Raw genomic sequence first — 12,367 nt, forward strand, 5'->3', positions numbered from 1 at the left:
CAATAGCCTAGTGGCACGCTGTTGTTCCAAAATATACATAAAACCGTCAAGTATAGTACATATACATCCTTCTATACATGGTAGATATAGATAACAAAACCCAGATGATACAGGGCAAGAATTGATTGAAAAGTTATAACATCCATAAAATGCACAAGGTCACAACATTGGTATATAAAAAACCCAATAAAAAATATGGTGCATGTGGTAAGCCCGACGTGTTTTGTGTATCAAACACTCTTCAGGGGCAATTAAGCACCAACATCTAAAAGCAAAAAGAAAAAAAAAAAGAAAATGTAATAGGAAAACAAGGAGTCCAAATGAGTCAAAACTGATTGTGCATAAGGAAGAAAGGGTAGAGTAATATGTCCACACTGGTATAAGATGAGGGGAGTGAGTCTGTAGTAGTGATAAAAAGTAACGTGTATAAAGTATGCTCCTAGGCTAACAAAAGCCCCTAATCAAAGAGTAAATGTGAAGAAAATATGAGCATATGATAACCTTCTTACCTATGGATGATGGCCACATATAACCTGCCCAGTGGTGGACGTGCTGCCTGAAATTAGGCTAGCGAGAAAATGGGGGCCCTTATGTGCACCTAGCCAACCCCTCCCCCCCCCCCCCCCCCCCCCCCCAGCAGGGAAACTCCCCCCAGCGTCAAACAGTGCAGACACCAGGTGAACCGAGGCCTCCTCCAGCGCAGCGGCACTCGCCGCCCACAGCAGCTGGGGACGCCGCCGTCCGCACGGGAGGTAAACACAATGCCGACAACGTGACGGACGTCACGTGCACGGCGTGGAGGAATGACGCAGGGAGAGGAACCCGCCCCGATCCCCCGTCACCCACAGGGATGACAAGGAGAGAAGGGGGAGGGGCCCACCATGCGTCGCAGCTCCCGGATACCGAGACAGGAGGGCAACCATGAAGACATGGACTCCCTGTCGGAGGCACACTGCAAAGCTGCATCAGTTGGGGGAAAAAAATATATATATATAAAAAAGATGGAAATTAAACCGACAAATGAAACGATGCATGTACACAAAAAAGTTAAATGAAAAGGAATGTGTCATGCTAGACAATCCCCAATAGGAGGCCAACGATTCAGGGCAAGTGTCCTGTGGACTGATGTCCATGTTGGTGAAATAATCCAAAGGTCTCAAAGCACACCTCCATCCCTATATCGAGTTTAAAGGAGCGAGGTTGGGACTTTAAATGAGACGTGGGTCTCCATCCCTATGCATACTAGAAACGGGAGAAGTGGGACTTTGAGTGAGGTGTGCAAAAAAGGCCAAGGGATCAGTCACCATGTAACAAACCATTTATTGATAGACAATAGCCTAGTGGCACAGTGTTGTTCCAAAATATACATAAAACCATCAAGTATAGTACATATACATCCTTATATACATGGTAGATATAGATAACAAAACCCAGATGATACAGGGCAAGAATTGATTGAAAAGTTATAACATCCGTAAAATGCACAAGGTCACAACATTGGTATATAAAAAACCCAATAAAAAATATGGTGCATGTGGTAAGCCCGATGCGTTTCGTGTATCAAACACTCTTCAGGGGCAATTAAGCACCAACAGTCACAGGCCACTGACTCACTCCCCTCATCTTATACCAGTGTGGACATATTACTCTATGGGGACTCTCTGTCTGCGCCTGGCGTTTTCGCTCTCCCCCTGTCTGAGTGCTCCTCCCTCAGCTCCCGGATCTGATTCAGTTGGTGGCCTGTGACTATGGAACCCATGGAGGTTGCACTCCCCGGTCAAGTGAGTATACATCTGGGAATTGTGGCTCTTAGCCTCTCCTATACGCATACCCTTTCTACCTTATGCACAATCATTTTTGACTCATTTGGACTCCTTTTTTTCCTATTACATTTTTTCTTTTTTTTTTTTTTTCTCTTTGCTTTTAGATGTTGGTGCTTAATTGCCCCTGAAGAGTGTTTGATACACGAAACACGTCGGACTTACCACATGCACCATATCATTTTTTATTGGGTTTTTTTTATATACCAATGTTGTGACCATATGTACTATACTTGACGGTTTTATGTATATTTTGGAACAACACTGTGCCACTAGGCTATTGTCTATCAATAAATGGTTTGTTACATGGTGACTGATCCCTTGGCCTTTTTTGCACACCTCACTCAGTCCCACTTCTCCTGTTTCAGATGTTTTTTTAGTAAACTCCATGCGGGCTTTCATGTGTCTTGCACTGAGGAGAGGCTTCCGTCGGGCCACTCTGCCATAAAGCCCCGACTGGTGGAGGGCTGCAGTGATGGTTGACTTTCTACAACTTTCTCCCATCTCCCGACTGTTCCGTCCCAAACGTCTTCCATTTAAGGATTATGGAGGCCACTGTGCTCTTTGGAACCTTAAGTGCAGCAGAAATTTTTTTGTAACCTTGGCCAGATCTGTGCCTTGCCACAATTCTGTCTCTGAGCTCTTAAGGCAGTTCCTTTGACCTCGTGATTCTCATTTGCTCTGACATGCACTGTGAGCTGTAAGGCTCGGTTCACACTGGGGCGACTTGTCAGGCGACCTAGTCGCCTGACAAGTCGCCTCCCGTTCTGTGCTATGGAACCGTTCTAATTGGAGCGACGCAAGTCGCTCCGACTTAGAAAAAGGTTCCTGTATTACTTTGGGGGCGACTTGGGGCGACTTGCATAGACTTCTATGCAGAAGTCGTCTCGCAAGTCGCCCCGCAGTCGTTTGCAGGTCGCCTCGCTGAGGCGACCTGCAAGTCGTGCCGCCCATGTGTGAACCGAGCCTAAGGTCTTATATAGACAGGTGTGGGGCTTCCCTAATCAAGTCCAGTCAGTATAATCAAACACAGCTGGACTCAAATGAAGGTGTAGAACCATCTCAAGGATGTCCAGAAGAAATGGACAGCACCTGAGCTTAATATGAGTGTCCCAGCAAAGGGTCTGAATACTTAGGACCATGTGATATTTCAGTTTTTCTTTTTTAATAAATCTGCAAAAATGTCAACAATTCTGTGTTTTTCTGTCAATATGGGGTGCTGTGTGTACATTAATGAGGAAAAAAAATGAACTTAAATGATTTTAGCAAATGGCTGCAATATAACAGTGAAAAATTTAAGGGGGGTCTGAATTCCATCCCCACTGTGTGTGTGTATGTGTATATATATATATATATATATATATATATATATATATATATATATATATATATAATTTTATAATAAAAAATCTTATGGCAGTTTTAACATTCCTGAAGTGGAGGAAGAAAACAGGAAGGAGAGCGGAACAGTAGAGTAGGAAATCTAGAAAGGAGAAGAGTGTCAGAGTTAGGAGGAGGAAGGTTGGTAGGTAGCTGGTACAATCATGTAATGCTTGTTAATTGGTTAAAGGAAAGGAGAATTAATGAAATGACTTAAGGTAAATGAGTAGGCATAGTCTATGGATTCTTGGGGGTTAATAATAAAAAAAGATGTGTCCTGTTGAGGGAGGGAAAAAAACTATTTAGATAAAGTGCAGGTAGGATGTAATAGCCAGAGTTTCCAATTGCAGATGAATTTGGGAGTTAAAAGATGGGCTTTAGCAAATATGTATTAGTAAAAAATCATGGCCGTTTAGTATACGGACCACTGAACTAAGATCTGGTGTGAGAGGTTGTTTCCATTGGCAAGCAATGGATAGTCTGGCTGCTATAAAGATGTGGGTAGGGATAGTGTGGAATTCAAAGGGCCAAGAATCCATGTCTATGCCTAACTAGGCTAATTGTGGATCCATTAGAATAGGAATACCAGTAACATAGGAAGCAGATGAAAATATTTGTATCCAAAAGCGCTGAATTTGAGGGCAATACCACCAAATATGGGATGGAGATCCTGAAGCTCCGCATTGTCTCCAGCAAAGAGCAGATTAGTCTGGCAATATTGAAGTGATTGTAAAGGGGGGGTGTGTGTGTGTGTGTGTTTTTTGTTGTTGTGTTTTTTTTTTTTTTTTTTTTGTTTTTTGTTTGTGTTTAATAACAAACCTGTTATACTTTCTCTGTGCAGTTGGTTTTGCACAGAGCAGCCCGGATCCTTCTCTTCTCGGGTCCCTCTTTGCTGCTTCTGGACCCTTTGCAGCTTCATAGTTCCTTTTGTCCATTCAGACACAGAGCCCCGCCCCGTCTCTCCCCCCCTGATTGGCTGACGGATTTTGACAGCCGCGAGAGCCAAAGGCGCCACTGCTGTGTCTCAGCTAATTAGGAGTGTCCCGGAAGGCTTGGACATCGCTGGAGAGAGAAGGGGCTCAGGTAAGTAATTAGGTGGGTGCTGGGGTGGCTGCTACACACAAGGTGTTTTTTTTTTTTTTTTTTTTTTTTTTTTTTAATCAATGCATATTTACAACTCCTTTTTAAGGCCAGTTTCAACAGGGAATAATACAAGTTGTGAAATAATTTTTGTAAGGATTCCCAGTGCGTTATACATCGGGAGTGTTTAAGAGGTAGAGAAACTGCTGTGTGCCATTTAGGTATGGAGGTAGAATAGTTAAGCACTTGTTCCCAGTGCACCATAGAAGTAGTTTTCTGTGTAGCTGATGGTTGGGAGAGAATGGCATAAATGGGAGAAGAGTCCTTTGCTCGATGCCGCAAAGGATTCAAAAAGTTTGAGGAGAGAGTTAATGATGTGTAAATTTGGAAGGTGTAGGTTTCCTAGTGTGTGACGTATCTGTAGAATTTGTAGAATGTAGAACTGGTTATGGAGTAGGCAGAATGAAGATCCTGGAATGAACATAGTGGTGGGTGTTGGTATAGATCAGGCATATGCAATTAGCGGACCTCCAGCTGTTGCAGAACTACAAGTCCCATGAGGCATAGCAAGACTCTGACAGCCACAAGCATGACACCCAGAGGCATGATGGGACTTGTAGTTTTGCAACAGCTGGAGGTCCGCTAATTGCATATCCCTGGTATAGATGAACAATGGAGTGGATGCCTGCACTTTCCCAGGATTGTAAAGATAAGTCCGGAATGATAAGTTCCAAGGATCGGGAGAGAGAGCTTTTGTAGGGATAAAAGTGAGATTCCTGTTAGTGTCCCGTATAGAGTTCCATGTTCTTAATGAAGCTATTATGGTGTCCAAGAAATGTTTCTTTGAGGCTGATCTTCATAAGGTGGCACTCGGAGCCCATTAAAGGTTCGAGTTTGTAGCTGAAGTTTGTCTGTGCCCATGAGGATGGGTCTTTCGAGTACACCTAGTCTGGCAAATTTTGCAGGTCAAAGGAGATTAGAAGATTTTATACAGGGGCGTGAGAAGCAAGGATGGCTTGTAACATCTTAAAGTGAGTAGCAAAAAAGGGCATGGGCAGGGCTCTGAATACATATAGAATATGTGGAAGGAGGTACATTTTTGCTAAAGCAATACGACCTGCCCAGGGGGCCAGGACAGAAGCCAAGTTGGTGCATAATTGGGTACGTTTCGAGGTAAGGTTGAGTATTAAAGCAAGAAGGTCAACATGGCTATCGGGCTGCTCATATTTACAAAAGGAGAGGTTCATCAGTTTTTAACCTACAAAAGACAAACCTACACAAACTGAACCTTTCCCTACAAGTGCCGTATTTTCTCCTCATGCTTTCAGGATTACAATAACAAGCTGTAGTTTTGTAGATGGAGTATTGAAGTAAGGCAGAAGATGACCTCTCCTACAACAACCAGGTATGCATAGTTAATAAAGTAATCATTCCCACCCACCTGCGTAGTAGTTCGGGAGTTCTACAATATATGTTCTGTAAGACATACACAGTTGTGTGAGGTTACTCAAGACAGAGTGAAAAACTGTAGACTGTCTCCAGTATCTCTCTTCACCGCGCACCCAACCCCCCATCTCTGGGTGGCAAGTTTTTAAATGGTCCTTTTTTTTTTTTTTCCTTTTCTCAATAGCATGGCTGAATGGAGCAAAAGACAAGCAGAGCGTGAAGCAGAGAAGGAACAGAGGCGAGTGGAAAGACTAAAACGTAAACTGGAAGAGCCAAAACACTACTTCACTGATCCCGAGTATCACAAACAGCGCAGCGACATGTCTGAGAGGCTGGAGGACTCTGTCATCAAAGGTGAGAGTGTTAAAGGCCGCTTTCTGGAAAATGCAGGCACCTCCTTAATAATAAAAAAAATATATATACTGTTTTTATATTGGTCTAATTTAAATAGACTGACTAGCATGAACACTTTCTTTTTTTTTTTTTTTTTTTCTTTTTTTCTTTTTTTTTTTAGGTTTGCTCTTCCATATTTTTGTTATACATATGGTAGAATAGCAGCTACATTGACTACCTCCTTGTTTAATGCCCAGCTTGAGACACAATAACGTAACTAGGGTTAAAGCAGTCTGACATTCCTTTGCCTCAAAAGCAATTTTCCACCATGTAGGAATGGAGTGATGGCGACACTACTTAGTCCTTGCGATTGGCCGCCTAGGCCTGGGCTCTGAGAAAAGATATTGGCCATACAGAGGATGTTATTTTTAGCAGGTCTGCTGAATTGTTAATTTCCTTTGTGAGAAGAAGCAGTAAGCCACAACCATTTTGCACACTGAAAAGCAGAACCTAAGGCTGGATTCACACCTATGCAGTTTTAGTGCTTTTTGCAGATTTGCACTACAGAACGTGTTCCATAGGAAACCATGTTAAATGGACTGTAGTGCAAATATGCAAAAAGCACTAAAACTGCATAGGTGTGAATCTAGCCTAAGTATGTAATTGAACACAAATACATGTGTGTATGTCTGGAAAATCTTTTGACTATACACTGATTAGCCATAACTTTGGCCACTGACAGGTGAAGTGAATAATATTGATTCGCTTTACAATGGCATAGGAAAGTTGTTAGGATATAGTGGGCAACAAGTAAACATGTTGTCCATGAAGTTGCTGTTTCTAAAGCAGAAAAAATGGGCATCCCAGTTTGTTGTGTATGGGGCTTTTCGGATCAGTCAAGGTACCCAGTATCCACAGCCAAAACGCCTACAATGGGCATGTGACTATGGGAACTGGAAGAAAGTGGCCTGGTATGATGAATCGCATTTTCTTTTACATCATTTGGATGGCCAGATGCTTGTGTGTCTTTTAACGGGGGGGGGGGAGAGATGGTGCCAGAATGCATGGGAAGAGGACAAGCCGCTCGAGGCAATGTTCTGCTGGGAAACCTTGGGTCCTGCCATTCATGTGGATGTTACTGGACACATACCACTTACCTAAACATTGTTACTGATCAAGTACAACCCTTAATGGGAAACGTTATTCCCTGATGGCAGTGGCCTCTTAACCCTTAATGGGAAACGTTATTCCCTGATGGCAGTGGCCTCTTTTAGCAGGATAATGTGCCCTTCCACACTGCAAAAATGGTTCAAGAATGATTTGAAAAGCACAGCAATGAGTTTAAGTTGTTGACTTGGCCTTCTAACGTGCTGTGTTTTCCTGTGCGATTCACATTAGATCTGGGTATTGTGCGTTTTTAGCCCAATCGTTTAAATGGGCTGAAATTGCGCTGGACCGCAGCAAAAGTAGTGCATGCACTGCTTTACAGAACAATCAGATCACATGGTACTTCTGTATCATGTGATCTGGTGCAGACAAATGCACTGCGTATGTGACCTGCATTCGGGTTCTCATTAGCATTGTGCTGACACCCACTGCAAATCCCTAGTGCAGTGCGCTTTGAACGTGGTGTGGGAAACATGCACGCAGCATGGGTTTCCTGTACTATGTACTGGTGTGAACTGGACTTAAGTCTTCAGATCTCAGTCCAATCAAGCATCTGTGGGATATGCAGGAAAAATAAACTTGAACCATGAAAGTCCCACCTCGCAACTTACAGGACTTTAAGCATCTACTACTGACAGCTTGGTGCCAGATACCACAGCATACCTTCAGAGGTCTAGTGGCACCAATGCCTCAGTGAGTCAGGGCTGTTTTGGCAGCAAAAAAGAAGGACCTACTGAATATTAGGTGGGTGGTCATTAAGGTTTGGCTGATTTGGTGTACATTCCCTTTTAACCACTTTAGCCCCAGAAGGATTTGCCCCCTTCCTGACCAGGCCATTTTCTGCTAAAAATAGCCACTGATTGCTATATAAATGTCACTGGCAGGGAAGGGGCTAACACTAGGGGGCGATCAGGGGTTAAATGTATTCCCTCAGTGTGTGTTCTAACTATGGGGGTGACTAGAGGAGGAGACATATCGCTGTTCCTAACTAATAGGAATGCATGATCTGTCTCTCCTCTCCTGACAGAACCGGGCGTTGTGTGTTTACACACACAGATCCCATGTTCTGTCTCTCGTGCGTACGATCGCGCGTGGCCGGCGGTCATCGCGGCCACGTGCATTGGGTCCCCCGCTGTGCAGCGGTGCACACCTGCTAAGGCTCTTAAAGGAGCCGACGTACCCGTACACCATTTTGAGCAGGGCTGCCAACCTGTCGATGTACAGTGCCTTGAAAAAGTATTCATACCTCTTGACATTTTCCACATTTTTGTCATGTTACAACCAAAAACGTAAAATGTATTTTATTGGGATTTTATCTGATAGACCAACACAAAGTGGCACATAATTGTGAAGTGGAAGGAAAATGATAAATGGTTTTCAAAATTTTTTTACAAATATGTGAAAAGTGTGTTGTGCATTTGTATTCAGCCCCCCTGAGTCAATACTTTGTAGAACCACCTTTCTCTGCCATTACAGCTGCAAGTCTTTTTTGGGGATATGTCTACCAGCTTTGCACATCTAGAGTGACATTTTTGCCCATTCTTCTTTGCAAAATAGCTCAAGCTCTGTCAGATTGGATGGAGAGTCTTGCCACAAATTCTCAATTGGATTTAGGTCTGGACTTTGACTGGGCAATTCTAACACATAAATATGCTTTGATCTAAACCATTCCATTGCAGCTCTGGCTGTATGTTTAGGGTCAGTGCCCTGCTGGAAGGTGAACCTCCACCCCAGTCTCAAGACTTTTGCAGACTCTAACAGGTTTTCTTCTAAGATTGCCCTGTATTTGGCTCCATCCATCTTCCCATTCACTCTGACCAGCTTCCCTGTCCCTGCTGAAGAAAAGCATCCCCACAACATGATGCTGCCACCACCATGTTTCATGGTGGGGATGGTGTATTCAGGGTGATGTGCAGTGTTCGTTTTCCGCCACACATAGCTTTTTGCTTTTAGGCCAGAAAGTACAATTTTGGTGAGTACCTTCTTCCACATGTTTGCTGTGTCCCCCACGTTGTTTCTCGCGAACTGCAAACGTGACTTCTTATGGCTTTCCTTCAACAATGGCTTTCTTCTTGCCACTCTTCCATAAAGGTCAGATTTGTGGAGTGCACGACTAATAGTTGTCCTGTGAACAGATTCTCCCACCTGAGCTGTGGATCTCTGCAGCTCCTCCAGAGTTACCATGGGCCTCTTGGCTGCTTCTCTTATTATTGCTCTCCTTGCCCGGGCCTTTCAGTTTCGCTGGATGGCCATGTCTTGGTAGGTTTGCAGTTGGGACATACTCTTTTCATTTTAGGATGATGGATTGAGCAGTGCTCCGTGAGATGTTCAAAGCTTAGGATATTTTTTTTTTTATATATAGCTTAACCCTGCTTTAAACCTTTCCACAACTTTATCCCTGACCTGTCTGGTGTGTCCCTTGGCCTTCATGATGCTGTTTGTTCAATAAGGTTCTCAAACCTTTTGAGCGCTTCACAAAACAGCTGTATTTATACTGAGATTATATTACAAACAGGTGGACTCTATTTACTAATTAGGTGACTTCTGAAGGCAATTGGTTCCACTAGATCAGTGATGGCAAACCTTGGAACCCCAGATGTTTTGAAACTACATTTCCCATGATGCTCATGCACTATGCAGTGTAGTAGAGCATCATGGGAAATGTAGTTCCAAAACATCTGGGTTGCCACACACGCCACACTTTTTTCACTTTTTTTTTTTTTTTTTTTTACAAATATTGGATAATTTATCATTTTCCTTCCACTTAACAATTATGTGCCACTTTGTGTTGGTCTATCACTAAAAAAAAACAATAAAATACATTTAGAATTTTGGTTGTAACATGACGACAAAATGTGGAAAATTTCAAGGGGTATGAATACCTTTTCAAGGCACTGTATATGTACGTGAGCCGGTCGGGAAGTGGTTAATGTATGAGTAGCTAACTGACAATAAAGTGGTACTAAAGCTCAAGGTTTTTCACCTTGATGCATTAGGGTGAAAAACCTGTGTTGCAGCTCCCCCCACTTTTCTTTACCTGATCCAATCCGGCGATGAGCACAGCGGCTCCAGCTGCTGTCTCTCTCCTCATTAGCCAGTGGCTTTCGCTGCGGTCAATCTAATCCCGTGATGCAGGGCCGAGTCCTGCTGTGTTAATGGGCGCAGCAGTAGGACTGGGGCGTGAGCCCGCACGTGGCTTTCCGTGGGGATACCTGCTGAAGAGGGCCCGGAGCACCGGCGGGGGACCCTAGAAGAAGAGTATCGGGGCTGCTCTGTGAAAAACGATTGCACAGAGCAGGTAGGTGTAGGCATGCTTGTTTTTGTAATAAAAAAAATCTAAGGTTTACAACCACTTTAAATTAGTTGCTTTTATGAAGATTTCTGAAAGCTTGGTAAATGGCATTGGAAGCTGTGAAAATTTTTTAACCCTTTGTAGGTGCAAGCCTGTTTGCGTCATGTGCATATTTCCTTTTTCTGTAGCTGAATGTGTTTATTGGACTGATGTTTCTTTTAACTAGGTCTGCAAGCTTCTTCGAGTACAGTGGTTTCTCCAGAGTCGAGTGACTGTTGCAAACGTAAAAAAAAGACCCCAAGTGGCAAAGAAAAATCCAGCAAGAAATTCCTATGGTAAGCCCAATTATCGTTGACCATTTTTATAAAAACAAGTTGATATTATCAAACACTTGAAGAGGGAACATCTCATGGGTCTCTCTTATGTATGAATTGGAGCACTCATTTCAAAAAATGTAAAAAATGAAAATCATCATTTTGCAGGTAAAAAAAAGTAGCCCTTTTTTTTATTTTTTATTTATTTTTTATTTTTTTTACGCTGCAGCCTGTAAAGTATTGCACCCACAATCGGAATGCAGGTTCAATGCCAGCATCCTGCGGACACTTAGTATAGCTGTCTGCCTGTACCGCTTGTCAGTTACTGAATTGCAGGAAGTGTGAATGAACTACGAATGTGCTTACCAGTGCCCTTGCAGCTCAGTTTGCAGTTATGCCATGCTCTTTCTATTTTCATATGATGGATTGAACAGTGCTCCGTGAGATGTTCAAAGCTTGGGGTATTTTTGTATAACCTGACCCTGCTTTAAACATTTCCACAACTTTATCCCTGACCTGCCTGGTGTGTTTCTTGGCCTTCATGATGCTGTGTGTTCACTAAGGTTCTCTAACAAACCTCTGAGGGCTTCACAGAACAGCTGTATTTATACTGAGATTAAATTACACACAGGTGGACTCTATTTACTAATTAGGTGACTTCTGAAGGTAATTGGTTCCACTAGATTTTAGTTAGGGGTATTAAAATAAAGGGGGCTGAATACAAATGCACGCCAAAAATTTTCAAAAAACATTTCTTTTCCTGCCACTTTGTGTTGGTCTATCGCATAACATCCCAATAAAATACATTTGCGTTTTTTGGTTGTAACATGACAAACTTTTCAAGGCACTGTATCTCCTCTGAAAGACCCATGAGTGCCTCTATACCTGTTTTTGATTTATATGGCCAAAAGTATGTGGATACCCTTGCAAATTATTATTTCCCAAGTAATCTTCCAGGATGGCTACTAGAGAGAGGCTCCTCCTATCTAGCACAGGAAACACAGGCTCCACATTATTTAAAGCATGCACCACAGTATACCCTCAGTTCTTGTTTCCTCTGGCTAGACAGGAGCATGCTACATGCTATGAATTTTTCCTGCAGACCTTCGTGCTAGGTGGCAGGGACCTAGTTTAGCTCTTTTTTTTTTTTTTTTGAAAAAGATATAAAAAGCTCAGGGGCCCCCTTCCCTTTTTTTTTTTTTTTTTTTTGAAAAAGATATAAAAAGCTCAGGGGCCCCCTTCCCTTTTTTTTTTTTTTTTTTGAAAAAGATATAAAAAGCTCAGGGGCCCCCTTCCCTTTTTTTTTTTTTTTTTTTTTTTTTTTTTAAGCTGGTTCTCAGAAGCATCCCTAGGTGTGGGGATGATTTCTGGCAGAGGAGGGTAGGTACTCACAGGAGTCCTTCCTGGGGGATGGCTGGGTGACTGCTGCTGTTATCTGGCAGGGTGCTGGTTGCTCTAGGTCAGGCAAGCCTATGGCGGACGTCGCTCTCCATGCGGTTCTTCTCCCTGCTGGATGCCCCATTCTCGGCGGTGCC

At 43.0% G+C, this 12,367-nt stretch overlaps 1 protein-coding gene across 1 annotated transcript in view; it reads left to right on the forward strand.

Annotated features, from left to right (window-relative positions):
* Positions 1–12,367, forward strand: part of SDE2 (SDE2 telomere maintenance homolog) — a 31,905-nt gene that overhangs the window by 9,392 nt on the left and 10,146 nt on the right. Inside the window, 2 exon segments of the mRNA XM_073628310.1 lie at positions 5,911–6,080; positions 10,745–10,853. Coding sequence (XP_073484411.1) covers positions 5,911–6,080; positions 10,745–10,853 — 279 coding nt within the window.

The sequence above is a fragment of the Aquarana catesbeiana genome, linkage group LG04 (genome assembly GCF_042186555.1).
Source record: "Aquarana catesbeiana isolate 2022-GZ linkage group LG04, ASM4218655v1, whole genome shotgun sequence".
In the NCBI taxonomy this organism is placed as follows: Eukaryota; Metazoa; Chordata; class Amphibia; order Anura; family Ranidae; genus Aquarana; species Aquarana catesbeiana.